Source organism: Pipistrellus hanaki, assembly GCF_964339955.1.
Source record: "Pipistrellus hanaki genome assembly, chromosome: 2".
Classification (NCBI taxonomy): domain Eukaryota; kingdom Metazoa; phylum Chordata; class Mammalia; order Chiroptera; family Vespertilionidae; genus Pipistrellus; species Pipistrellus hanaki.
In genome coordinates, this window is record NC_140504.1 from 91,653,051 (window position 1) to 91,679,469 (window position 26,419).

A 26,419-nucleotide genomic window follows, 5' to 3' on the forward strand; every position below is an offset into this window, starting at 1 on the left:
AGAGAATAAAGGGAAGCCACGAAGGACAGCCAGAGGCCTGGGTCTTAAGTGCACCTTTCCTCCTTCCTCTGGGCTGTTCTTCGTAGTTCTTTGTAGTACAGCATAGCATCACAAACACTGGTCCTCATTTCCAATTTACTAGGTATGTGAGCTTGGACAGGTTACTTACCTTCTCAATTTCTCATTATAAAATGGGGGTAGTATTATCTAGTTCACAGAATAATGAAGAGCATTGAAGAAGGCAATAAATATGAAGAACTTGGCTCAAAATTGTACTCAGAACATGTTTAAAAAGTAATTAATGCTTATTATTATTATTACTTTCGCAAGAGGAGATTGACTCAGTGTTTCCAAAAGTGTGGTGTACGCGTACCCCCAGGGGTACAGGAAGAGTTTGGTGGGAGTATGCGTTGCACCGGAGTTTGGTGGGGATATGCACTGCACCGTGCTTAGCTGCGCCTAATTCTATGTTCTCATGAGTATGAGGGGTACTCAGCATTAACGAAAATTATAGAAGGGGTACACATATGTCAAAAGTTTGGGAAACACTGGATTAGATGATCTAAGTTATTTTTAATCTTTAAAATTAGATACTTCTTTCCTTTTTTCTAACAAAATATCCCTTGCAGAGCTTGGTATGTTCTGAATTCGGGGTTCTGAGAGCCTGACAAGATTTAGTAGAATAGTGTTCAGACTGAGTAATTGTAAAAGCAAAAGCTAACCTATCTCTACAACCCAGTTGATGTAGCCAGTATTCTGCCTCAAGTAAATCCGTATATATTCCTCATCTTCAGTTTATACTCACAGACACCCAGTGCCATCTCAGATAATAACATTGAGTGCTGAATATTTTTGCAAGCTATTTTAACATCTCAAAAGAACAGTATAAGCACATATAAGATGCTACTATATGGTAATAAAATAAATCTCCCTGTGTGGCATGAAGGTTTATTAGCTTGGAGCCAAGCTCTGCGCTGTTCTCCAGGAGCCACATATGACATTTCTCACTAATGGCTCATGCTGCCATTAAATGTCTGCCTCTCACTGAGTGGCCAGATTATTATGATCTCTGAACACATAATAATCTGGCCACTTAGAGGCCCGGTGCATGAATTCGTGCATGGGTTGGGTCCAGCCTGCCTGGCCAGCGGGAGGGGACATGGGTTGTTGGCCGGCCTGCCTGCTGGTCAAACTCCTGGTTGAGGGGACAATTTGCATATTAGCCTTTTTATTATATAGGATATATACTGAGTGGCCAGATTATTATGCATTCAGAGATCATAATAATCTGGCCACTCAGTGTATCTGCTCCAGTCTTTGGGAATGCAGACATGCATTTGCATTTAAATTAATAACTCTGCAGAATCTAAATGAAGGACACAGAAAAGACCTTTCATTTTCTGAGTCCAAAAGGAAGAAAAAAAAAACCAAAACTCTTTCTAATTATATATTTGATATGAGTTGTTGTTTACAAAAGTATAAGAATATACTTATTTTATGGGAAAAATGCTTTATATGGTTCTCAGCAAATTAAATTGGAACTTTGTTTTTAATGATTTTACTATTTACATTAAACTGTGGTTATCAGCCAGAGAGAAAAATAGGTGTGCAAACTTACTTTCTTCATCAAGGAGATTTTCAGCAGCTGATAGTAACCTCTTCCTGTCTTCAGGGTTTTTAATGTTTAATTCAATGAGATGATTCTCTTTTATATCTTTTAAATCTTCTAGGGTCTCATAACCATTGAGCAAAAGTGTTGATGAGTATTCCTGAAAAAAAAATTATGTATAATATGAGCTAGTTGGATTCAAATACTTTTAGTTATCTGTAGACTTATAGAAAGTATAGGAATGCTTATGGAAGCCAAAGGTGCCAATAAAACTTTTGCTTAACTTTATTTTACTTTTATTAGTTTTCACATATAGACTGTAGGGCATTTAAAAGAGTAAGAGATATAATTCTGACCTTCTGGAAGGACAAATAGAGAAGAAATAATTACCTTAAGCATACAATGCTAAATAATGGATCAATTAAATAGCTAGATCATTCATCCTATTTGGCACTTTTTCACTTCTCAAATTGCTAAATTGATAAAACTAGAGTGCCTTAAGTTTATAAACAAAGTGCTTTTAATAGAGTATAATATAGTAATATTTTTGAATCTACATCTCTTATTTGCTTGATTGCAAAAACAGCTACTCTCATTAATTTCTTGGGGTAGGGTGAAAAATAAATTTGAAACAGATGCAATTTAAAAGTGTACTGAGGACCTAGCTGATTTGCTCAATGGATAGGGTGTCAGCCTGCCAACTGAAGGATCCCAGGTTCTGTTCTAGTGGGGGGTTGTGGGGGAAGGAGGCCCAAGTTTTAGGCTTGATCCCCAGTGGAGGGCTTGCAGGAAGCAGTTGATCAATGATTCTCTCTCATCATTGATGTTTCTGTCTCTCCCTTTCCCTTCCTCTCTGAAATCAATAAAAACATTTTTTTAAGTGGTCTTAGGATATTGGTTATAAATCAAAGGAATCCAAGGCTTTCTATTTAATTAAAAGTTTTATTAAGCTTTACAAAAGTACTGTGGTTGGAAAAAAGTATTGTTTCCTTTTTCTCGGCACTTATATCTTGTCCATCATTTGCATTAATATATACTAATTAAAATTCCTGGGCTTTGCCCTAACTGGTTTGGCTCAGTGGATAGAGTGTCAGCCTGTGGACTGAAGGGTCCCAGGTTCGAATCTGGTCAAGGGCATGTACCTTGGTTTCGGGAACATCCCCAGAGGGGAGTATGCAGGAGGCAGCTGATCATTATTTCTAACTCTCTATCCCTCTCTGTTCCTCTGCAAAAAATCAATAAAATATATTAAACAAAAATAAAAATAATTTTACTGGGCTTTTGATTTCAAAGTCTGTATTTTATTTATGTAACCTTTATTCTATCCAACAGCATAAAAATTCAAAGTGAAGTTTAATGCTTTTCAACTTTCTCAAAAATTACTCCCATTTTATTTTATTATTATTTCAAAATCCTTACTTTTGTTATTAAAATTGAATAAGAGGAAGTATAAAAGTTTTAAGTAACCAGGAAGAGCTTATTAGCAGCCCTTTAATGTTAAAAACAAACAAAAAAGAAAACCCCACTAGCAATTCTTTTAAAAATATCCTAGGAGAAACACTGAATTAGGACAGAGAAAACTGAGTTCCCATTCTGATGTAACCATCTAACTGAGGGTTCGTGACTAAGTTATTTCACTTCCTTAGACTTTGGTTTTCTCATAGGTCATTAAACACACACACACACACACACACACACACACACACACACACAAAACACAAAAACAAATAGGGAAGCAGGATTCAAACTTGTACTTCTTCCAAGGAGTACCCAATTTGGGGGCACCAGTAGTAATGTAGGAAGACCTAAGCAGTGTGTCTATAGACAAGATTGTAACTAGATAATTCAGGACAAACAATTAAGGGAAGTTTAGCTATTGCCTTAATGAATTTCAAAAAATATATCATAGTACTACCAGGTTAACTTTTAAAATGGATTGCAAAACAGTAAATTGAGTGAGGCTAGGTATATATTTAACAAGGTAGATACTTTGTTAATATATGAGAAAATAATATGATAATAAATATAGACAACACAGGTTTTGTGGGTTTTTTTTTAACCCAATTATTATGCAAGCTTAAGATCACTATTTACTAACAAATTAGTTTTAAAACAGTTATATTTACTTATTTTCCTGTGACTTGCTTTTGATCTCTGCTCTATAGAAAATCTAGTTTTCATTTTTTTCTTTCAAGTTTCTGGTACCATTGTAATTAGCTAGTTAACATTAGGAAAGGAGCAAAAGGGAGGACAGACTTTATAGACCTGTTAATCACACTCCCCAGGAAACCACTGGCCCACTTCCTTGCAGCTTACTGGGGGAAGGAATTGGACAAAGGAGAAGTTGTGTGCATGCACAGTGAATTGGGGTGTCATAGGGAAAGTGGCAGTCAGTCAAGCCTGGGGAACCATGAATTGACTAGAGTAGGTCAGGGCCATTGCAAACCTGCAAAAATTTGGGAATACATAATCCCCTAAACAAAAGAAGTTCACATTCTCTCTGGGCCCTTATGTTCCTGTTTCCTTGCATTAACCTGTGTTTCCTACATAGCCATGTGACCATGTGGACCGCACATGTAAAGGGTACAGATGAACCATATCTGGTAATACAAACTAAGCTAGCCTGATGCTGGATTACACTGTGTCTCAATCTAGAGTGGAAATTTGGGATACTGGCTTTGATTTTAGCCCTGCTAAAAGCAAAATGGGACCTTGGAAACTCAGGAGTTTAATTTATCAGAAATAAAGCTTTCTACAATACTACATCCTCCCCTGCAAGTCTCAAAAAAATTATTTTTCTTGGGATATCATAGAAAACCAATTCCCACTAGCAGCCTGTAGAGATGTGGAGATCTTTATATTGATAACATCTGGATTTTTATTTTCACTCTTCATGCTTTGTTTATGATTCTCATTTACATGTTTCCTCTGGGTCATTTATTCTCCTAGGTATTTTTTTTCACTACTCTTTCTCAAGATTAATCTCTATAGTCATTAATGAGTAGCAATAGAGTTTAGTCCAAAGGATATTATATCAAGAACCATTCTTGCATAATAAAAGTGATAAAAGAGAAATAAGAACTGTTCTTGAAAAACAAATTTTCCTTTGCTGTAAGTCATATATTTTTTAACAATTCTATGCAACACTGATCTAGTCTCTTTAATTTTTCTGTCCATATGCCACAAGAATCCAATAGACCACATGTTTGCTAACCTGAAGGTGAATCCTCTCTAAGAATTCCTGCAGGTTCTTGGATTTTTCTCTTCCACTCCTCCGGTGTGTTTTTATTTTCCTGGGGGCTGATTCCTCTTCTGAGATGACATCCACATAAATAAATTTAAAGTTTCCCACTTTATTGTTTAACATTCCTGTCCACATCCCCATTGGTGTTTTGCAGATTATGTCTATGATGTCTCCTTTCTAAGGAAAAAGAAATATGCAAATCAAATTTCAGAGAACTCTGGTGCTATTATAGAAAGAATGGAATCATAGAAAAAAACTTAAACATAATATGGGAAACAATAAAAATACTAAAGGAATCCAGAGCAGCAAAATCTCAGACGTATGCTGAAGCAATTTCTTCACAGATACCAGCTCCTAGAACAAAGGAAACTAAAGAGAAAGTAAACAAATGGGACTACATCAAAATAAAAAGCTTTTGCATAGCAAAAGAAATCACCAACAAAACAAGAAAGCCCACAGCATGAGAGAACATATTTGCCAATATTATCTCCAATAAGCGTTTAATCTCCAACATTTACAGGGAACTCAAAAAATGAGCAATGGACCTAAATAGATACTTTTTGAAAGAAGACATAGGGCCGGGACCAGTTTGGCTCAGTGGATAGAGTGTTGGCCTGCAGACTGAAAGGTCCCAGGTTCGATTCCGGGCAGGGGCATGTACCTTGGTTGCGGGCACATCCCCAGTGGGGGGGTGTGCAGGAGGCAGCTGATCGATGATTCTCTCTCATCAATGTTTCTAACTTTCTATCCCTCTCTCTTCCTGTCTGTGAAAAATCAATAAAATATATATTAAAAAAAGAAAGAAGACATAGGAAGGCCAAGAAACATATGAAAACATGCTCAAAGTCACTAATCATCCAGAGATGCAAATCAAAATAACAATGAGGTGGCATTGCACACCTGTCAGAATGTCTATCATCAACAAATCAACAAACAAGTGCTGGCAAGGATGCAGAGAAAAAGGAACCCTCATGCACTGCTGGTGGGAATGCAGACTGGTGCAGCCACTGTGGAGAACAGTATGGAATTTTCTCAAAAAACTAAAAGTGGAACTCCCGTTTGACCTAGTGATCCCACTTCTAGGAATATATACCAAGAAAACAGAAACAACAATCAGAAGGATATATGCACCTCTATGTTTATAGCAACACAATTTACCATAGCTAAGATTTGGAAACAGCCTAAGTGCCCATCAGCAGATGAGTGGATCAAAAACCTATGGTACATCTACATAATGGAATACTACACTGCTATAAAAAAGAAGAAATTCTTATCATTTGCAAGAGCATGGATGAACCTAGAGAGCATTATGCTAAGCAAAAGATAAATATCACATGATTGCACTCATTTGTGAAATATAACGAACAACATAAACTAATGAAAAAAACAGATTCAGAGACAGAGAAGCATTGATCAGACAGTCAAACCTCAGAGGAAAGGTAGGAAAAAGTGGGGTAAGAGGAAGAGATCAACCAAAGGACTTGTATCCATGCATATAAGCCTAATCAATGGACACAGACAACAGGGGTGAGGGCATGAGTGGGGGTGGGGTGAGGGAGCAATGGGGCAATAAGACATATGTATGTCCTTAATCAGTAAAAAAAAAAATTTATAAAAAAGAAAATAGAATAACGAGGGCATTATGCTAAGATGGTTCCAAGATAACAAATAAATATGAGGAAATTTATTTTAAACGTTTGAGGAATCCCAGCTAGTGTTGCTCAGTGGTTGAGCATCAACCTATGAACCAGCAGGTCATAGTCAGATTCACAGTCAGGGCACATGCTCAGGTTTTGGGCTCGATTCCCAGTGTGGGGCATTCAGGAGGCAGCTGATCAATGATTCTCTCTCATATTTGATGTTTATAACTCTTTTTCCCTTTTCCTTCCTCTCTAAAATTAATAAAAATATATCTTTAAAAAAGTTTAAGGAAACTATTAACTATATGAAGTAAACAATGTGTTGAAGAAAATATCCTACATGCATTTGATGACATGTTTTTGTGTTTGGTATTATATCAATTTGTCAAGTTTTATTTGTAGAGCATAATATAATTTGCAAAACAATTTTGCACAAATGAAGTAATTTTATGCCCACAACACACCTCTTATGTATATATATAAGGTGTCATTGTTTCTATAAATATTACAGAAAAATAAACACAAACAACAAACATTAAATAACTTCCCAAGACCTTATAGGAAATTAATGGCAGAACCAGAACTCAAGACTAAGTTGTCTGAACTAAAAAGTGATGGTCTTTTCACTCATCCTGTCAAAGCACTGTATATGTAGCAAAGCTTAAGCTGCCATTCTTGAGGGGCTCCCGTATTAGGGAAAGGGAAAAAGAAATCTGTGGTTCAGTTTGTGCCTCTCTAGTTCACCTACAATACTCATCCACAGTACAAAATAAGCACACCTAAATTACTGCATTCATCTGACATAATGAGAGTGTTCAGAACTTTGTACAAATAAAATACATAATAAAAATATGTATGTACTGAGGATAAATTGTTACTTACTTATTCTAGAGATAATTCTTAGAGTAAGCTCCCCAACAAAGTTTGGATTGAAGTATCAATGAAGCACATTGGGATAGACAAAGAAATTGGTCTTTTTCTTTATTTGCATATGATACTATCTGGTTACATGCTGCCAGTTATTGGCAAGAGCAGAAAACCCCACAGGGGTAATTATTTGTAAAGAAAATGGGTACCTATGCAAATATAGTGCCTGCATTTTAGAGAAGAGTTACTCCCTTGAGACCTAACTTTCTTTCCCAGAGAAGACATTATCCTTTCTGATAGTTTGGACATATTAGGGGTCTACCCCTAAATAAACAAAGCATTAGGACAATGGTAAGGTATAAACACATATAATACCTTAATAAAACAAATGAGAGAAAAAAACAAACACACACACACAAAACCAAAGCATTAACTTGGCTACTAAGAATATTTTTTCTGGCTGCTCTGTGAATGTATCTTCTAACATCTAAAACACAGATTTTATTTGTGAAGTAGAATTCAATATGATTAAAAGACCTGAGCTTTCTGATTTGTAACAGTCTGTCTGTCTGACACTATTAGCTTTCATCTAGCTCTTTCTTGCCTTTCACTATAAGGGCATCAAATCTTAGGCTCGATGAGATCAGCTAATCAGTCCCAGAAAAATCCCCAGAAGCTCTGAAGGGAGTTTCTAAGCATGGCAGCCCTCTGCCATATCCTTCCTAGTATATTTAAAACTTGTAAAAATTGTGCATTCCAGGAAAGGTCACCAAGCAAAAACTCAATGTCATTTTGGATAAGACCCTTTTTGGAAACATCAGTATTCAATTTTCAGTGGTAACTGAGATTCTTATTGTATCTTACAAGTCCTCAGCAAACATCACCTTGGGCAGCACCAGAGGTAGCGAACTGTCACAACACTGTGGGGAAGGTGAACAGCTATCCTGAATCAAAATGTGTTCAGTTTACTCCCTTCTGCTCCCCACCTTTCCTCAAGACAGGAACTAAGAAATGACTAAGGAGTCAATTGCAGTGAATAATGTTTTCTTCATTTCCAACTGAGCTTGCTCAGAGTTGATACCACAGAATGGACAAAGAGAAGAGTTGTTTGCTTTGAATGTTAAATGATAATATCAATACTTCATAACTTATAAATATTGGTTAACATCGGCTTGGTGTTGACAGCATAAAAATTCATAAATTCTGTCCTTTTAGCTATATAGCACTTTGTGTTACTAAAAGGAATAATTTGACATCCATAAAATATTTTAGCACTAAACCTTCTTCTATTGTAACCAGCTCCTCCCCTTAAGTATAAGCAGGATAATGAAAATAATGGATTTCTCCCCTGTGATTATGTTGTATTACATGACAGAAGGGACTATGCAGATGTAATTAATGTCCCAGACTAGTTAATTTTGTAATTATCTGGGCGTTTCTGACTTAATTGGGTAGAAGCTCTTAAAAATAGAGATATTTGAAGCCTGAATGTTTCTCCTGCAGAACTTGTTATAGACAGGGCCGTGGCCGGCCGCCTCCAGGAGCTGAGGATGATCCAGGTGCTTTCCAGGAAGAGAACACAAGACTCACTCCTACAGCCACAAGTAACTGAACTCTGCCCACAGCCAGTGAGCTTGGAAGTTGACCCAAGCTTAGGCAAGATCACATTTCCAGCTGGCTCCTGATTTCAGCCCAGTGAGACCTTCAGTAGATGCACCATGCCCAAATTATGACCTATAGAACTATGAGATGATAATACATCTGTGTTGTTTGAGGCCCCAAGGTTTGTGGTAATCTGTTACACAGTAACAGAAAATGCATACAGAGAATAAGAGTAAGAAGGGGGAAGTCAGGGTGGAATATCATTGGTAGGAAGCTGGTTACTCAGAGTAACCAATTTAAGCACTGAGTGAAGTCAAGTCTGGTTCCCAAGGCCCTTGCTCTGTTGGAATTTTGCCTAATATCTTCACCATTTCTCCCTCTCCTTTGCATTATTATTTTCACTTCAGGAATAATCAGGCAGAGCTGGGCACCTGCTTTCAGGAAAATGTACACAATCCCTTCTCTGATAGGCTTTGATTATGGATTATCTTCATAACAGCAGTTTATGCTAATAGCTTCAACAGACTGACTCCTACTCTGCCTGCTGTGTAAGGTTTAAATTCTTGCCACAGCAAGCTGGTCCCCAGTTCTACTGTTGGGAAGAACAGACTCACATCTCCTCCCCCCAGTTCTCACTGCTTGCCCTTGAGAAACAGATCATACAACCAGCACTGGACACACCACACAGAATGCAGATGTGCATGCACACACACCTTGATTTTGAGGGAGTCGGTGTCATAGGGGCTTGGCGTGAAGTCGGTGTGCACTCTGGCACGGCCACAGAATGGTCCAGAGTAGGGGCTCTCATCTTCGAGTCGAAAGCTGTCCCGGTTACTCGTGCCATCTGAACAGCTTGTTATTCCACCTAAAGAAGGAAAAGCAGAGGTGAACAGTTCTCATGGGAGGTTTATAACATTCTGAACCATCACCTGGAACAACTAAGCAGGGACAATGCTGAACATCGGATGCCATCCTCCTGCAGAGGTTCCAAGGACCCATCCTGTTTCTGCCTCCCAGGCATTCTCTCTCCATCAGCAACCTCTGTCCTCTTTGGACCTTTGGACCTTTCTCTGAGCCACTTTGGACCTTTCTCCAGCCATGCCGACCACTTTTTCCTCAACCACTAACCCAAATACCACCAGACTTTGGTGTCCAATCTGATCCAGTAGTACAGTGTTTTGAGTATGGGTACTTGTTAAAGAAGCAGACAGTGTAAACTTAACTCGCTGTATAAGCCAAACAATGAAGTTTGTACATATGGCTTTCAAAAATGTTCTAAACTGGACTTTCAAAGATGCTCTAAATCCTTGCTCTTTGGTCTTCTTCCTTTATGACTTTGAATCTCAGGGGACTAAGAGGAAAGTGATTCCGTTTTGCTGTTTGTCTGGGGGAAGGATTCTGTTTTTCCAGTGGAAGTTGCTCTTGATGTCCCCCTCTCAGTTGTTGCTTCACTTTCTCCTTTAGTGGGCCTTCGGGTGCTTAGTTCAATGACCAACAGCCTCAGTTTCTCGACCATGAATAACCATGATTGTGGAAACAAGGCCAAGATCCTTAGGGATGCTCCATATTGTATGTGAGCTAGAGTATAAGAAGGGTCGTTTCTTCCAATTACAGAAACAAGTTGTATGTAGCAGCTAAATGAGCCACCATCTCCTCACACCTCCCTTCTATGACCACTCTGGGCCCTGCTTTTTCATGGCACATTCTAGTTAATAAAATTCTTCCCACCCTCAGCATCACACTTCAGAATTTTAAAATTGCTAGCAGAAATGAATACTAAAGATATCTGAATTTCACACATGTAAAAATATAGCCTTCAAATGTTTCTGCAGTTGCTTTTTTTTTTTTTTTTTAAACAAAATAACTATTCTACAGCCAATAGGAAAATAGGAATAAAATTCAGGATATTTGAAACATCTGGTCTTTGCTATCTAAATTCAAATAACAGAAGCAGCTGATTTAAAAGGAAATGAAAAATTAACTGAAAAAACATTTTAAAGCCAATACAAGATTAGAGGGAAATAAAACAGTATAAAGTGCCCTGCAATAGCAGCAGTTTCCAAGTATTGTAGCAGGATCATCTTCTTAAAAATATAGCAATGTTTTAAGAAAATCCTTTTGATCATCTGCTGATTCTTTTTGTCACCTAATTGGTGATATTCTTGCTTTTTAATATTTACATATTACTTTACTCTTTACCCGCTAATGCAAGATGGAAACTTAAATGTCAGAATTGATGTAAAGGCCCTGCTTTATCCAGAATTTTTTAAGGAAAATAATGGAAAGGAAGGAAAAAATGAGAGAAGGCAGGAGAAGAGAGGAGGGGGGAGGAAGAAGAGACATGGGAGAGATGAGAGGAAGAGAGAGAGAAAGAGAAAGAGAGAGAGAGAGAGAGAGAGAGAGAGAGAGAGAGAGAGAGAGAGAGAGAGCGCGCACAAGGCGGGAGGGGTGGGGAGGAAAGAAGGAAAGAAGAGATAGAGAACATGATTTTATTTATTTGAAAACTGTAGGTCTTTTTAAAAATACTGACTCAATATAACACTAGTTCTCCCCAGCATACGTTTTTATTTTAGGATGCAGATTTAATTAGTCAACATGATCTTCTGAGGCATATCCCCAAGGATACTTCTGACAACAACATTAAACGTTTCAAAATATTGCATAATTCTATCTAATAGATTAAGTACCATTTTAAACAACAGCAACACTTTAAATTCAACACATTTTACATTTTTCACTATTTATCTTATCAGGTAGCTGGAACCTTGTTGCTAATTTAAAATTGCATGTGAGAAACCAGTCCCAGAGAAGCAAATTAGTTAACTTAACCCAGACCTGAACTTAACCCAGAACTTGTTTCTGATTCTATAGCCTTACTTGATGAGCTCTTCCCACTGTAGAGACTGTCCATGGAATCACTGGCTTTGAGGGAGAGCTTCTCTGTTTGGGTCCCAATAATGGGGTCACTGTTCCGACACGGGAGGGCGTCTTCTCCATCGTCTTCATCCTCCAGAAAAACATAGCAGAGGTTAGGTTAGATCATTGCTTTCCCTGGAGATACTCACTGTGCACATTGATTTAACAAACAAGATATGGTTTAACAAGAAAGCACTTAGGAAAACATCAATATAAAATATGAGTGTCATTAATCCTAATTTCAATTCATAGCAAAAAAAAGTTATAGATAGAACATTCCACATAATGGAATTCAACTAAAATTATAATAGTGCAATTTGTAAATTAGGATGAATATTGTATCAAGATTATTTAACCAGAGATTTTAGGTTATTGATATCTATGCTCTTCTGTTAAAGTACTTTTCTTTCTTTATGTATGTGCTCTTTCTCACCTATTTACCACTATTACTAATCCTTTGAGATCTGACATTAAAAGTTTAAACTCTGCACAGTTATTTCATGTCAGTTATTTGCACCCCATGAGATCACTAGATATGAATAAAACATGTACACTTTGCAATTTTAAAGCAAAGCTTTACAAATCTCAGACCATGCTTGACACCTAGTCAAGTGAAAAGCAAATCTTGCATGAATTTAGCAAGACAGACAATTTCAAAATAAATTACATATGCTTGAAAACATCTAAAATGTTTTCCATATTTAGATAGTTTGGACAAAACCTATAAATTTTTAATATTCATCAAAATGATAATAATCCTACTTTTTGATCATTTCTAAACATTAATAAAACTTCAGAATATGCATTTGATTTGCACTAAGTTTGATTCTCTGTTTTTATCCATTAATTTATTCTTTTGTTTAGACATTCAACCCACATTTATAGAACAGTTTCTAAGTACCTGGCACTGTTTTGGGAACTAGGGATACAGTGGTGAAAAAGGTAACAGAGTCATTGCTCTAATGAGGTTCATTTTAGTGTCAGAGGGTAAGCGTGTGTTTGTGTGTGTGTGTGGGGGGGGGGGGTGTACACTGTTTGGGGAGCCATGTGTAAACATAATAAGCAAGAAAATATCAGAGAATAAGTGCTATAAAAGGACATAAAACTGATGATGCTAGGAGATTAGCTACTGGATTAGGGTTGGGGGAAGTTCAGTTAATTTAGAAGGAGAAGCCTCCAGAGGTCTCCTTCATAAGGTAATATATGCTCTGAATTGTTGACCTGAATGATGGCAAGCTATAACTTATGTGAATATTTGGAGACAGTTTTTCAAGTAAAAGGAACAGTGAGATCTAAATAAATATACTCCTCGTGCACTAGGCCTCTAGTTTGTCAATAAAAAGAAATGAAGTACTGTTTTCTACAACATAAATGGCACATATTTCTCTCATACTACATGTGTGATCGTTTTGAACCTCAGTTTTCTGTATTAAAATGGGAGTAATAACACTTTCTTCCACAGAACTTCTAAGTACAATTATTGAGGATAAATAGATGTTGAAGTCCTTCATAAAGCACAAGTATCTCCATGTCTAGAAGTACATGCTAAATATTTTTTAAAAAGTTTAATAGAAAAAGACAAGTGATTAACAGAGTACTCTTACCTGTTCCTCAGAAAGGGCTTTGATGTACTTTTTACCCACTTTTTTCTTCATTGTCCAGGAAATGGCTCTCATTCTTTTGCCTAAACTTCCTCCATGATTTGAATTTTTATTTTTTTCTCCACTTTCATTTATAGGCTCCCCCTCATACACCTAGTTAAAATTGTTTGCAAAAGACAAAGTAATAAAGCAACAAAAAGCATTTTTTTTTCCTGAACATCGCTATATAATACAACATAAGATAATACAACAGTATAATTAATACATTTGATAATGTCATATATATTACATTATACAAAGTGTATATGAAATAGAATATATTCAGTACCTCACCTTTAGCTACTTCTCATGCTTCCCTTGTTCACTATAGCAGTGTTTCTCAAAATGGGGTCCCAAGATCAGCAACTACAATATCACTTGGGGACAATTTGTATTTTAACAAACTCTTCAAGTGATTCTGATACATGCTAAAGTCGGAAAGAACTATAATCAAGTGTCACCATACTAGTCTCCTTGCTGCTTCTCTTCATGGTCATATCAAGGTTTGCATTTGCTTTTGCCACTGGCTTCCCTGGTGTCCAAACCTGTATTCCTTCCTTCACCCAGGTTTCTAATCAATGCCATGTAAAAGAAGGGAAGTTTCTGATTGATCACCTTATTTAAAACAGCTTGCTCCTGTCCATGCTCACTGCATGCTTATCCTGATTTATTCTTCTTCTAAAGACTTGATAGTACCTTATAACATTTGTTTGTTTGCTTGATTATTGCCTGAATCTCCCACTATGATGTATGTTTCCATGAGACTAGAGGCTTTATGTGTTTTATTTATTCTGAGTGTTTAAAATACTTTCAGTAACATAACTGACCCCCAATATACTTTGAATAAGCCAAACTCCTCATGTTGAACTTTGGAATGATTTTTTTTTTAATCTTAAAGGATGTATTTGGGTTACATGTCCTTAACATCTCAAGTTTGTAAGAAAGGATCTTGAATATCATCTAGTCTAGTGATGCCCACCATTCCCAATAGGTGGACAGCTAGTCATTCCTTGAATATAAAAGACCATGAGAAGCATCTCTTTAATGAACTTGAATATTTTAATATGAAGGTTTAACTATGTAGTTAATATAATTGTTAATCATACTATGTTTTGCTCCACATCTTACCCCAAATTGCCTATGATAAACATGAATGGATAGCCAATTTAAGCCAGGGCTGTAAAGACAAAGATGCTTTGCTTACTTCAAAAAATCCAGAATAAAATATAACTTAGAAATAGTATAAAATTTTAGAATTAGATGTTTTTTCTCTTAACTTTATCTTCATATAAAATTACAAATTAAAATAAATAAGAAAGTATATTATTTTATTTATGTTAACTTACCATTGCCTAAACTTAAAAACTACCACTAAGTATTTTTAATGTCAGATTCTTCTACTATTCTGCTCAGAAGCTTTGAAGAAACTACCTAAATATTTTTAAAATTTTAACATATTTCTATGCTGTTTTCTTTTATAGATTGATCACAATTTTATTTAAACATTTATTTATTTTCTTGTTTTAATTTATCTCCCCCTAGAATCCAGACTTCATGAAGTAAGGATTTTCATATGTTATTGTAACAATATTCTGAATGCCTAACAGAAATCCTGCTATAGAAAAAATATTTGTTAAATGAATGAATGAATACTAAGTTACTAAAAAATGTACAAACTACTCTATCAGGTTCACTAAATTTTCACAAATACTAGGTCACTATAACTAATTAGTGAACTTGTGTGAGCCTGAGAAACATTTTAGGTTAACTATACAATCATAAGTTTAATTGTATCTATGTATGATTATGGAAAGTTATAGGTTTATACAATACTAGAGTCCTGGTGCATGAAATTCATGCATGAGGGTGTGGGTCCCTCAGCCCATCCTGCACCCTGTCCAATCTGGGACTCCTAGAGGGTTGCCCAACTGCCCTCACACAATCTAGCACTGTTGGCTCCCAACTGCTCACCTGCCTGCCTTCCTGATTGACCCTAACTGCTTCTGCCTGCCAGCCTGGTCACCCCCTAACCACTCTGCTGCCAGCCTGATTAATTTCTAACTGCTCTTCTGCCAACCTGATTGCCCCTAACTGGCCTCCCCTGCTGGCCCGGTCACCCCCAACTGCCCTCCTCTGCCAACCTGGTCACCCTTAACTGCCCTCCCCTGCCAGCCTCATCACCCTTAACTGCTCTCCCTTGCTGGTATGGTGCCCCCCCCCCCACTGCCCTTCCCTGCAGGTCCAGTTGTCCCCAACTTCCCTCCCTTGTAGGCCTGTTCACCCTCAACTTTCCTCTCCTGCATGTTTGGTATCCCCTCCCCCAAATACCCTCCCCTGCAAGCTTGATCACCATCAAGTGCCCTCTATTGCAGGCCTGGTCCCTCACAACTGCCCTCCCCTGCTGGCCATCTTGTATCCACATGGGGGCAGTCATCTTTGACCACATGGGGGTAGCCATCTTGTGTGTTGGAGTGACAGTCAATTTGTATATTGCTCTTTTATTTGGTAGATTATTTGATAGGATGTCAACTAAAATTAGGGCTTCTTACTATTTCCATATATATATATATATATATATATATATATATATATATATATATATATATATGTAAATATGCAAAATTACTGGAAAGAAGGAGCTGTCTCCTCATGGTCAGTGATCTCTCACAGGGGAGTGCCACTCAGCCAGAGTCCAGATTCATAGCTGGAGAGTGCAGCAGCACTGGTGGGAGCTTCTCCTGCCTCTGTAGCAGTGCTAAGTATGTGGGAACAGTTCTAAGCCATCAGTCAGACATCCCCCAAGGGCTCCCAGACTATGAAAGGGTGCAGGCTGGGCAGAGGGTACTCCCTCACTCCAATTTTCATGTGCACAATTTTCATGTACCAGGCCTCTGGTCTATATATATAAAAGGCCAGTGACCAGAATGCCAGAACGACTGGTTGCTATGATGTCCACTGCGGTCTGTGAACCAACCAGATCAGGGGATGGGACCAGCTGGCCAACCTCCCATGGCCTCTCTCTTATCTGCTGACCCCCATTGGCCCCTCCACCCCATGAAGGGGCAGGGCTGGCTGGCCCACTGAACACAGCCCTTCCCCATGACCAGCCCCGCCCCTAACCAGCCCCCACACACCCGAATCGGGGGTGGGGCCCGCTGGCCTATCACCTGTGGCTTCTTTTCCCAATTGGCTCAGCCCTGATCGAGCTCTGATTGGGACAGGCTGGCTGGCCAACCTCCTGCCATCTCCATCTCCTGACAGGCCTGGCCTTGATCTGCCGATTGGGGTCAGGCCAGCCTGTGAATGAATTCATGCACTGGACCTCTAATATATATACAATGTAATAAAAATATATTACATTGTATTATTTACAATTATGTAAGTGTTGATAGAAAATATAGCTTTATACAAGTTTATCTATAAGCATATATATATATATAATTATAGAGATGTATAAAAGGGGATATGTATAATATATATGTATAAAAGAATATATGTTATACACACGCATATATAGAACTAATACAGATTAATGAAGTAATAAAAGATGTCACTTTATTTTCATTTTTTGTCTAGAATATCCATCCTTGTAATTAACATAGTTTAAAATAGTATAGATAGATGCATATAAAAATCTGAAAAGTATTTTGAGAAATTATATTCAATAAAAGAATCTAATTCTATATAAAAAAAACAAAGAATAAGGATACAGTAGTTCAAATGAATAATTAAGTAGTGAATAAAATCTTAAACCTATTGCTTTATAACAAATGTATCACTTGCAGTAACATAGGAAATTTTTCTTAAGCTACATTTGAAGTGTTCATGATTTGCAAATGTGTATGGAATGGTCACCTCTGAGACATTTCAGTGCAGATGGCAGAAGTGTGAGATTGTAATTGAGTAGCCATATGCTTTCCTTAACAAATTTACTATTAAGCTATTTAATCATCTCCTAAATTAGAGGAATTAGAACTTAAATAAAATTTAAAATACATATTGTTTTATGGTGGAATTGCTCAGAAAATTTGGGACTGTCTGAGTTACATTGTTATGATTCTCTCCTTAGACTCAGGTTCTGCCTTCCCAATGGTTTCTCGGGCTTTGTAGGTAGTTCTTTACTTCCAGCATGGTACTAGGCACTAAACAATTGTTTGTTTATTTATCACCAAAAACATGGAAGGCTATAATTTTTAAACATATTTGTGTTTTACTATACAAAAGTGATGTTGGCTTTATAATTTTTGTGTGTTTGCATAATATGCATAAAAACATAATAAGTACCTCGGTGGATTCATCTGGTTTTGATGTGGAATTATTCCGAAAACGATCAAAGCTTCCAAAGCTGCTGCTGCGCTAGAATATAGAAAATGAAGGGAAAGGACAGGAAGTTTAGGATTTGTGACTTTCATTGATAAAAGTGCAAAATATATTATGGTTCAATAAGCATCACTTATGCAACTGAAATCTGTATAATGTTATTAACCAATAAATTCAATAAAAAGGAAAGAAATGTCCCTGGAATAAGGACACTGGGTGTATGACTATTATTATAATTCTAGTTGCACATTTGATCAATTATCTTCATAGATTTAATGTTATAGTGGTACACACCTTGGAGAAAATCTGTTTATTTTTTATTTTATAATGTGAATTTTGCTCATAAGAATGGCATGTATTACTAACCCATCAAACAACTAATAAACAATAAAACAAAGAAAACATCTGAATAGTTACAACATTATGCTTCATAAAGAGCATATTAGTCAAAAAGCATAACGAAAATAAGCATAAATACATTTTCCACTTCTAATTCCTGCTAATTTTAAATTCTCTATTTGATGTCAGAAAGAGAAGGCATACACATAGACCTATACATAAATTGAAAACAGCACTTAGTTACGCACAGCCTAAGGTTTGAAATAAACCTGAATTTTCCCACATTCAACATAGAATTACAATGAGACCATAAGTCAATTTCATTCACTGGCTGTGAGGAAAAAAAAAAAAACTTAGTATGTTAATAAAAGACTTGTTCTCTTGCTACTTTTTGTCCTGAGAAGATAAATGTTTATTCTCATGTAACTCATTCTAGGCAGGTAATTATAAGTAGTTTCTGATGTTCTCCTAAACACATTTACAAATACCTTTGGTCATTGAGTAAAAAAATAAAAAAATAAATAAAAAATAAAAAAAATTATATCTTCTCACTCTCTGTTTAATTTTATATATTGTTTAAGAAGGTAGATATTTAATACTATGTCCTTAGATACCCAAAAATCCTAAGAACATGTTCTGTCTAAAGAACTCCATCTCATTTCAAGCTTATATTTTCAAAATGAGCTGGTGGTACCAAAACATAATCTGGTGATCAGAAATGTTAATAATGGGAGCCAGTAACCTAGAAAACTGTCCTTTCAGATGCCACAGCCCACTTTAGTTCAAGTGAGCATCAAAGACTTATAGTCCTTACAAGAACTCTTATACTCATCTCTCCCCAATAGTTATCTTTAAAACACTTTGTTTCCATTTTAAATGAGCCGAAATAAAAAGATCCTGACATGTGGCAAGGGGTTAGCTTGATAGATAACATGATACATACCATGAGAAAAATGGCTGTGTGAGACACACCTTCTGCTGACTTGCCACCCCTGCTGAACAAGCCCTTCCACTGACGACAGGAGGAGAAGAAAAGGGCTAAAACTGAAAATACAGTGTTCTAATGCAGAGTTTACCAACCTAGAGTGACTTCCCAAAGCAGTAATCACTCCAGCTTGCCTAGTAGGTGTTCCCACCAAGTCATCATTGTCCAGAGGTCAGAAAAGGGAATTGATGTAATGCTGTACAGCTTATAAAGCATCTCAACACAGGGAAATCTGTACTCTCTTATATGCTTGAAACATTCATATGCATTATTGGAGCCTATGCTTAGGGCACATTAGCCTACATCCAGCCTGCATCCTGCCTATTAAATATTAATGAGGGTTACAGCATGGTTTCCACCATGTATAATGGGATTATATGGCCCAAGAGGGTACAGAATAGGCTCACTTCAGCATTTCTCTACACTATCTTCTGCCATTAAGTAATCAATAGTCACCACCTTTTAAAATTAATTCCCCCTCATTATATCAATAAAGGGAAGCAGGTTTAGGAGTAGTGGTTTAAGAAAGCTTCAGGACTATTACTTTCAATGTGTCAGTCATCTTATTATAATTCACTCAACAGTTTTAAGTGAGAGGAGTATAATAGCAATCCATGCTAAGATATCCTTAAGAAGCAAATCTATGTATTTAAAATGACATTTAAAAAATTTTATTATTCAATAAATCTAAAAGTTAGTGGCTTTCTGAGATGGTTTCCTGATGTATAGGTTATAGTTTATAATGAAAAAGGGCTAATATCTACATTGAGGTATGGGCAACGCACAAATTTATCATTTCTATTCCTATTAAGTTTCAGTCATGTGGAAGCAAGTTGGCTTCACAGATAATAGTCCTTTGTAAATGAGAATGTACTGGAATATTGATAATTTTGCATAGCATAATTGTAATGAATCAGATTTAGCAAATACTATCCTGTGACAGAAGCTCCCATCAAGACAGATCTATCTATATATAAAAGCTAAGCAATCGTTAAGACAAAATGACTGGAATGACTGGAACAACCAGAATGACACATCAATACGATGCTCACTGACCACCAGGGGGCAGACGCTCAATGCAGGAGCTTCCCCCAGCCCACAATCACCACAATTGGTCTCTCTCTATGGCCAGCAGGTCCTGATGGCCTGATTGGAGCCACACCACCAGGCTGGGGTGGAGAACTGGGCGTGGGGGGGGGGGGAGGAAATGGTGGTGGTGGCAGCAGATGGCCTATTTCCCAGGAGGTCTGAGGGACAGCTCCCTCCTGGGTCCCTCCCGCTATTCCTCCCCCAGTTAGCAGGCACTGACTGGCCCAGCGCCAACCCATCATGGTGGTGATTGGCCCCTCCCCCTGGTCAGTAGGCCCCAATTGCCTGATTGGGGCCTGCTAGTCAACCTCCCAGTCCTTCCCCCTGACAGGGAGGTCCCAATTGCTCAATTAGGGCAGGTCTTAGCCTGGGATGGGGAACTGGGGGTGGGTGGAGGTGGATGCAGATATTGAGAGAAGGGGGGGTGGGGGGTGGGGAAAGGGAAGTGGGGAGGCAGGAAACCTGATAGTCCCAATAGCTGGCCAGGCCTAGGGACCCTACCCACTACCCATGCATGAATTTTGTACACTGGGCCTCTAGTTTTATATATATATATATATATACCAACAGAAGAGTAAGAAATAGAAACGCAATTTAGATTTTAGATAGTTCTTTGTTTCTGTTGACATTAGATCATATTTAGTCTTTAAATTGACTCTATAAATCTATAGTCTTTCATTGTCCAATTAAATATGTTTGTAGGCCTCGCTGGTGTGGCTCAGTTGGTTAAGTGTTGACCTATGCACCAAAAGGTTACAGATTTGATTCCTGGTCAGGTCACATGCTTGGGTTTCAGGCTCAATCTCCATGCAGTAGGCAGCTGATCGATGTTCTCCTCTTGCATCCATTTTTTCACTCTTTCTCCCACCTCCCTTCCTCTCTAAAAACCAATAAAAATATTTAAACATATTTGTAAACTGGCACAATTGCTGTGGAGAGTAATTTGGCAAAACTAGTAAAATTACTTTTGTATTTGCCTCTTGACCCAGCAATTCTGTTTCTCGACAACTAAACCAGAGATACATTTATATACAAACTGACTTACACATCCACATTCATTATGAAACTTTTATATTATCAAAAGCTATAAAACTCAATGTTCACAAAAAGGGGACTGATTGAATACATTGTGAAACAAAGAAATTGTGTGCTGCTGTAAGAAATTGAAATATATCTATTTATACTGCTATGGAATGATCTTCAGAATACAGTGTAAGTGAAAAAAAAGTCCAGTGAAGAAAATCATATTTAGTATGCTGCAATTTTTCGAAGAGTGGAAATGTATGATTGTGTTTTAATATGGCAAATATGTATTTTTTTTCTTAGAGAAATGGGGCAAGGGGGCAGTAAGAGATCAATCAAAGGACTTGTATGCTTGCATATAATCATAACCAATGGATACAAGACATGGGGGAGGGGCAGGTGAAGGCATATGCGGGAGGGAGGTAGGGGAGGATGGGGGGAGGTCAAGAGGGGAAAAAAGGAGACATATGTACTACTATTTGTAATGCTTCAAACAATAAAAAACAGGAAAAAATGATTTAAAAAAAGATAGGAAAGAAAATAGACTTATCTAAATATACCTTGTTTTGTAAATCTAATTTTAAAATAATGTAACTATTTCACATATTATATTTTATATATTTATAAACAATATGAAATAAAAACCATCCTTAAACATTCCAAATAAAAATGAAAAATATTATTAGTGTTGCTTAGGACATAGTTGTTTAGAAGTACTAGTATAGTCATATTTAAAAAGAAAATAAAGTTTTGCTTTGTAAACTTGTGTTAGTATAACTAACTTTTTGATATAAATGTATGTTATTGAGTGCCTTTAAAAGACTAACTGAGTTCACTTGGTGAAGATTACTTTTTTTCATATGGTCTACTTGGTTTCCACAAAAATAGAACTGACCAAGTCACTTAGGTTTTGAACCCATGTGTGTGTGTGTGTGTGTGTGTGTGTGTGTGTACACAATGCAATGAATAATTAAAATAACTCGGGAAGTTCATGCTTTTTTTTTTTTTCTAGTCACATATCCTCTCTAGTTTTCTAACAATTCTAATTACAGGAGACATAAAGCTGGCAGAGTTCTTAGAAATTATCTAATTCTACTTAATGAGAAAACTATTATAGGAACCAGAATTTAAAAAAAAAAAAATCTTTTTTTCCCCCACTCTCCACTATGTCATTTCATTACAAAGTTTTGATATTTTCCTCTACTTTCAAAGAAACTTGCTGTCTGAGCAGGATGGAAAGTGTGGAAAGTTGGCTTGATAGAAAGAATGGAACTGAATAGACTTCTTAGAAAAATGACCAGCCTAAATTTATCAACAGCAAAAAAAGAATAAGGAAGTCACTTTTTGAGAATGTAAATGACCTTTTTGACCAACACCAGAAAAAACTTGACCTTCCTTTTCATAACCACTCACCAACTTTTGGGATCTTCATGTAAAATCTTACCTCCAGCATTAATTAATATTTGTGAAGCACTGGTGGAAAAGTTTCAGTCTATTTCAAAGAAAAAATTTGCATATGTGAGTCAGAAATCCACAGTATTTTAAAAATACTGGCAAATTAAAAATTACACACACTCTTCCAGTGAGTTCTCACATAATTCAATATTGCACAGAGAGCAGTGGTTAATAATATGCTCTAAAAATAGAAGTTGTTTAGGTGTTATGTGCTTATATGAATATTTTATAATAATAGTATGTTAAATCTCAATAAGCTTATCAGCTAAAGACATGTTTTGAAGAACGTGAAATAAATTTAATGGATTTAAAATAATCTGTTAGGTTTGCTTCAGTATTAAATAAGATAGTTGTGTGGGATGTCAGAGGTGTTGAGGCTAAAAGACAACCAGAGCTGTGAAACATGGCTTTAAATACTTAACATTTTAACCTTGGCTAAAGGCAACCCAATGCTCACATACGTGTCAATGCTGTAAATACTTTTAATGTACATCTGGATTCTTTAGAACCAGTTAGTCTATTTGTCTGGTTTGGTATCTTTGTCATCAAAATATCTAAAGGAAGTGCATTCAACCATAGTATTTTAAAATTGTGTCAAAATTTCCATGGTAAAGCTTTACTTTCAGAAGATGATATGTCACAAGATGTTTTCTGCAAATTGAAACTGCTTCAAAGAAAATTACCCAAAGGAAATAAACTAGAACTAAAAAAAAAAAAAAAAAAAAAAAAAAAAAAAAAAAAAAAAAAAAAAATCAATACAATCTCTAAACTGCAAAAGTGGTTAAAGTGGTTATTCACATTCATATCAGACTAACCAAATAAACTGATGATCAAACATAGACCCAGAGTCATAGAAGTATGAACAGACTGTTGAACCTCAGAGGGAAGATAGGGGAGAGCGGTGGGAAGAGAACAACCAATAAACTTGTATGCATATACTGGTATGCATAGCCCACAGACACAGACAATTGGGTGGTGAGAGCCCAAAGGGTGGAGAGAGGAGGACAGTATGGGCTCAAGAAGTTAATAGGGGGGAAAGGAGAACCTATGTAAGTAATACTTTTAACAATAAAGATTTTTTTAAAACCTCCAAGTTTAAGAGTAAATCAGACTCAAAACATTTAAAATTCTCAATGGCACCTGCATGATTTCCCACTGTACCCTATGATTTGCATCCATAGACTGTACATCATGCTGCACTTTCAGGAATGGAATAGAAAGTAAGATATTCTCTTTAGTTGAAAAGAGTTTTTAAAATTAGTATTGCTATATCTTAAATATCTCTTATTTTTCAGGTAAAAACATAATTTGGCAAAAGTTCAGTCACTTGATGTCATTGATTCTTACAATATCCTAGAGAATACAAAGGAAATGAAAATCTTTTAAAAATGTGACCAAGATCAGGCGGAAATCTATCCTGGAGGAATTTACACTTTATTGGTGCCATCAACCAAATAACTTCAGTAGATAAGAGCTACACAGAGCTATATTCAAATGAATGGTATACAAATATAGAAGCAATTGCTAAAAGGAGATATTTATAAACAAAAATGAGATGACTAATGTATAATAGCTGTCTACTTGGAAATTTATATTCCCCCATTTACAAGTACTAATTTGTATTGACTACTTAATACACGAAAGGCATTTTTTGTTTATAGGTCTATGTACATAATTTATAGTCAGTCTAAAGAAAGGCCCATTAAAATGATCACAGGTTTTGGAAGTGAAATTAGGTGAAATCAATGCAATTTCTACTTTCTTAATCATCTTCAAAAATTACTCTAAGAGGTTGTGAAGTTATTGACTGGGAGACTCTTTAGAAATCACTAAATCCAAAGATAGTGATTGCTAAAGTGATGGTAAAGTAGCTAAAAGATTTGGAACCACACACTGCATATAAAAAACAACACTGGATTTAAAAAATGTGTCTAATATAATTATCTCCTGAATTATTCAAGGGAATGAAAGATTGTCCTTAGTGAACTTAATCATTTTATGTTGCATAGTTAATATGAGAATATTTCACAAGGATTATCCATTTCTGAATGATCTATCTCTCGAAACCAAAATTGATAAGAAGTTTCCAATTCTTGTACCACATGGATAATTTTTTAAGATCTTCAAGGAGAGAAGTGTTGAAAAGGACTCTGAATAATGAGGTCATTATTAACTACTAGAGTCCCAGTGCACAAAATTCTTGCAACAGTAGGGTTCGTAGGCCGGGCCAGCAATAGGGCTAATCAGGGCCTTCCTTCTGACTGCTGGTCAGGGCCTCCTTCCCTGGCTGCCAGCTGCTGGCCAGTGCCATCCTTCATTCTGTGCTACCTCCTGGTGGTCAGCATACGTCATAGTGAGTGATAGAACTCCTGGCCTCCTGGTCAAACTCCCGTGGGGACACTTTGCATATTAGCCTTTTTTTTATATACATATAGATGCCCATCATGGTTATAGAAGACAGTGTGTGTTTAGGGAAGAGAATTAGGAGAGAAATTAGAAATTATAGATAATAAATTTTAAGCATTTGCTATCCCTACTCTAAGGTAAATTATTTCCCTGATCAAATTTCCATTTCTAATTTTTTTTCTACTAGTAGGTAGGTTGATAGAAAGAATAATTCAAATATCCAGTTATAAGAAATATATATTATCTTCCCATAAATTTAGAAATTCATTCTTTATTATATGCATACTGATTTTTTCTATTTATAATCAACTATTAATTAATTTTTAACTTTCATCACATTATCAACTATTTTAATATTATAACTAAACTTCAAAAACAATAAATAATTCTGAATAATCAACAAAAGAGCATAATATTGAATCTTATGTTAGAACAAAGCAACAGTTATTTATTTTATATTTTTTAATTGATTTCAGAGAGAAAGAGAGAAGGGGAGATAGAAACTACCATGATGAGAGAGAATCACTGATTGGCCGCTTCCTACACACTCCCCACTGGGGATGAATCTGCAACCCAGAGATGTGGGTTGCTATCTGAACGTAAACTGAACTGTGACCTCCTGATTTGTAGGTTGATGCTCAGCCACTGAGCCACCCTGGTTAGGCAAAACAACAGTTATTTAGAACAATAACTTTGAAGTATTAATCATAACAGGCCTTACTACATTAACCATAATTTTAAGTATCAAATATTCTTTTAAAAGAAATAAAGGCCTGATTCTACTATTTGTTCTACCTAATAATGAAATTATATGTATATATTATGTATAGTATCATTAATCTAAAAGATAAATTATCCTATATATTAAAAGCCTAATAATGCTAAGTGTCCAGTCATCTGGTTGGCTGTTCAACCAATCAAAGTGTAATACACTAATGATATGCTAAGGCCGCTGAACTACTCGCTATGATGTGCATTGTCCACCAGGGAGCAGACAATTGACCAGTCAACCAGTTGCTATGACACTGACCACCAGGAAGGCAGATGCTCTGACCAGTAGTTTAGCTTGTTGCCAGGTTCTGGCCAATTGGCACTGAGTGAGATGGGCCGGACATATCTTGGAGCCTTCCCTTGGTTCCTCCCTGGCTGGCCAACCTCCTGTGTCCCTCCCCAGCCTTGATAGTGCATCAGTGGGGTCTCTCGGCCTGGCCTGCACCCTCTCGCAATCCAGGCTGAGTGACCCCTCCCACCCTTCATGCACAAATTTTGTGTACCAGGCCTCTA

The 26,419-nt window shown here is 36.6% G+C and overlaps 1 protein-coding gene across 2 annotated transcripts in view; it reads right to left on the minus strand.

Moving 5' to 3' along the window:
• SAMSN1 (SAM domain, SH3 domain and nuclear localization signals 1) overlaps window positions 1–26,419 on the minus strand; it is a 49,523-nt gene that overhangs the window by 11,030 nt on the left and 12,074 nt on the right. The window contains exons 2-7 of one of the 2 annotated variants that reach the window (XM_084875968.1): window positions 17,803–17,874; window positions 13,483–13,632; window positions 11,840–11,969; window positions 9,676–9,827; window positions 4,824–5,030; window positions 1,619–1,769 (exon numbers count right to left, since the gene is read on the minus strand). In XM_084875968.1, the coding sequence (XP_084732094.1) occupies window positions 1,619–1,769; window positions 4,824–5,030; window positions 9,676–9,827; window positions 11,840–11,969; window positions 13,483–13,632; window positions 17,803–17,874 (862 nt within the window). The remainder of the gene's footprint in view (window positions 1–1,618; window positions 1,770–4,823; window positions 5,031–9,675; window positions 9,828–11,839; window positions 11,970–13,482; window positions 13,633–17,802; window positions 17,875–26,419) is intronic. The other variant, XM_084875969.1, reaches the window with a different exon arrangement.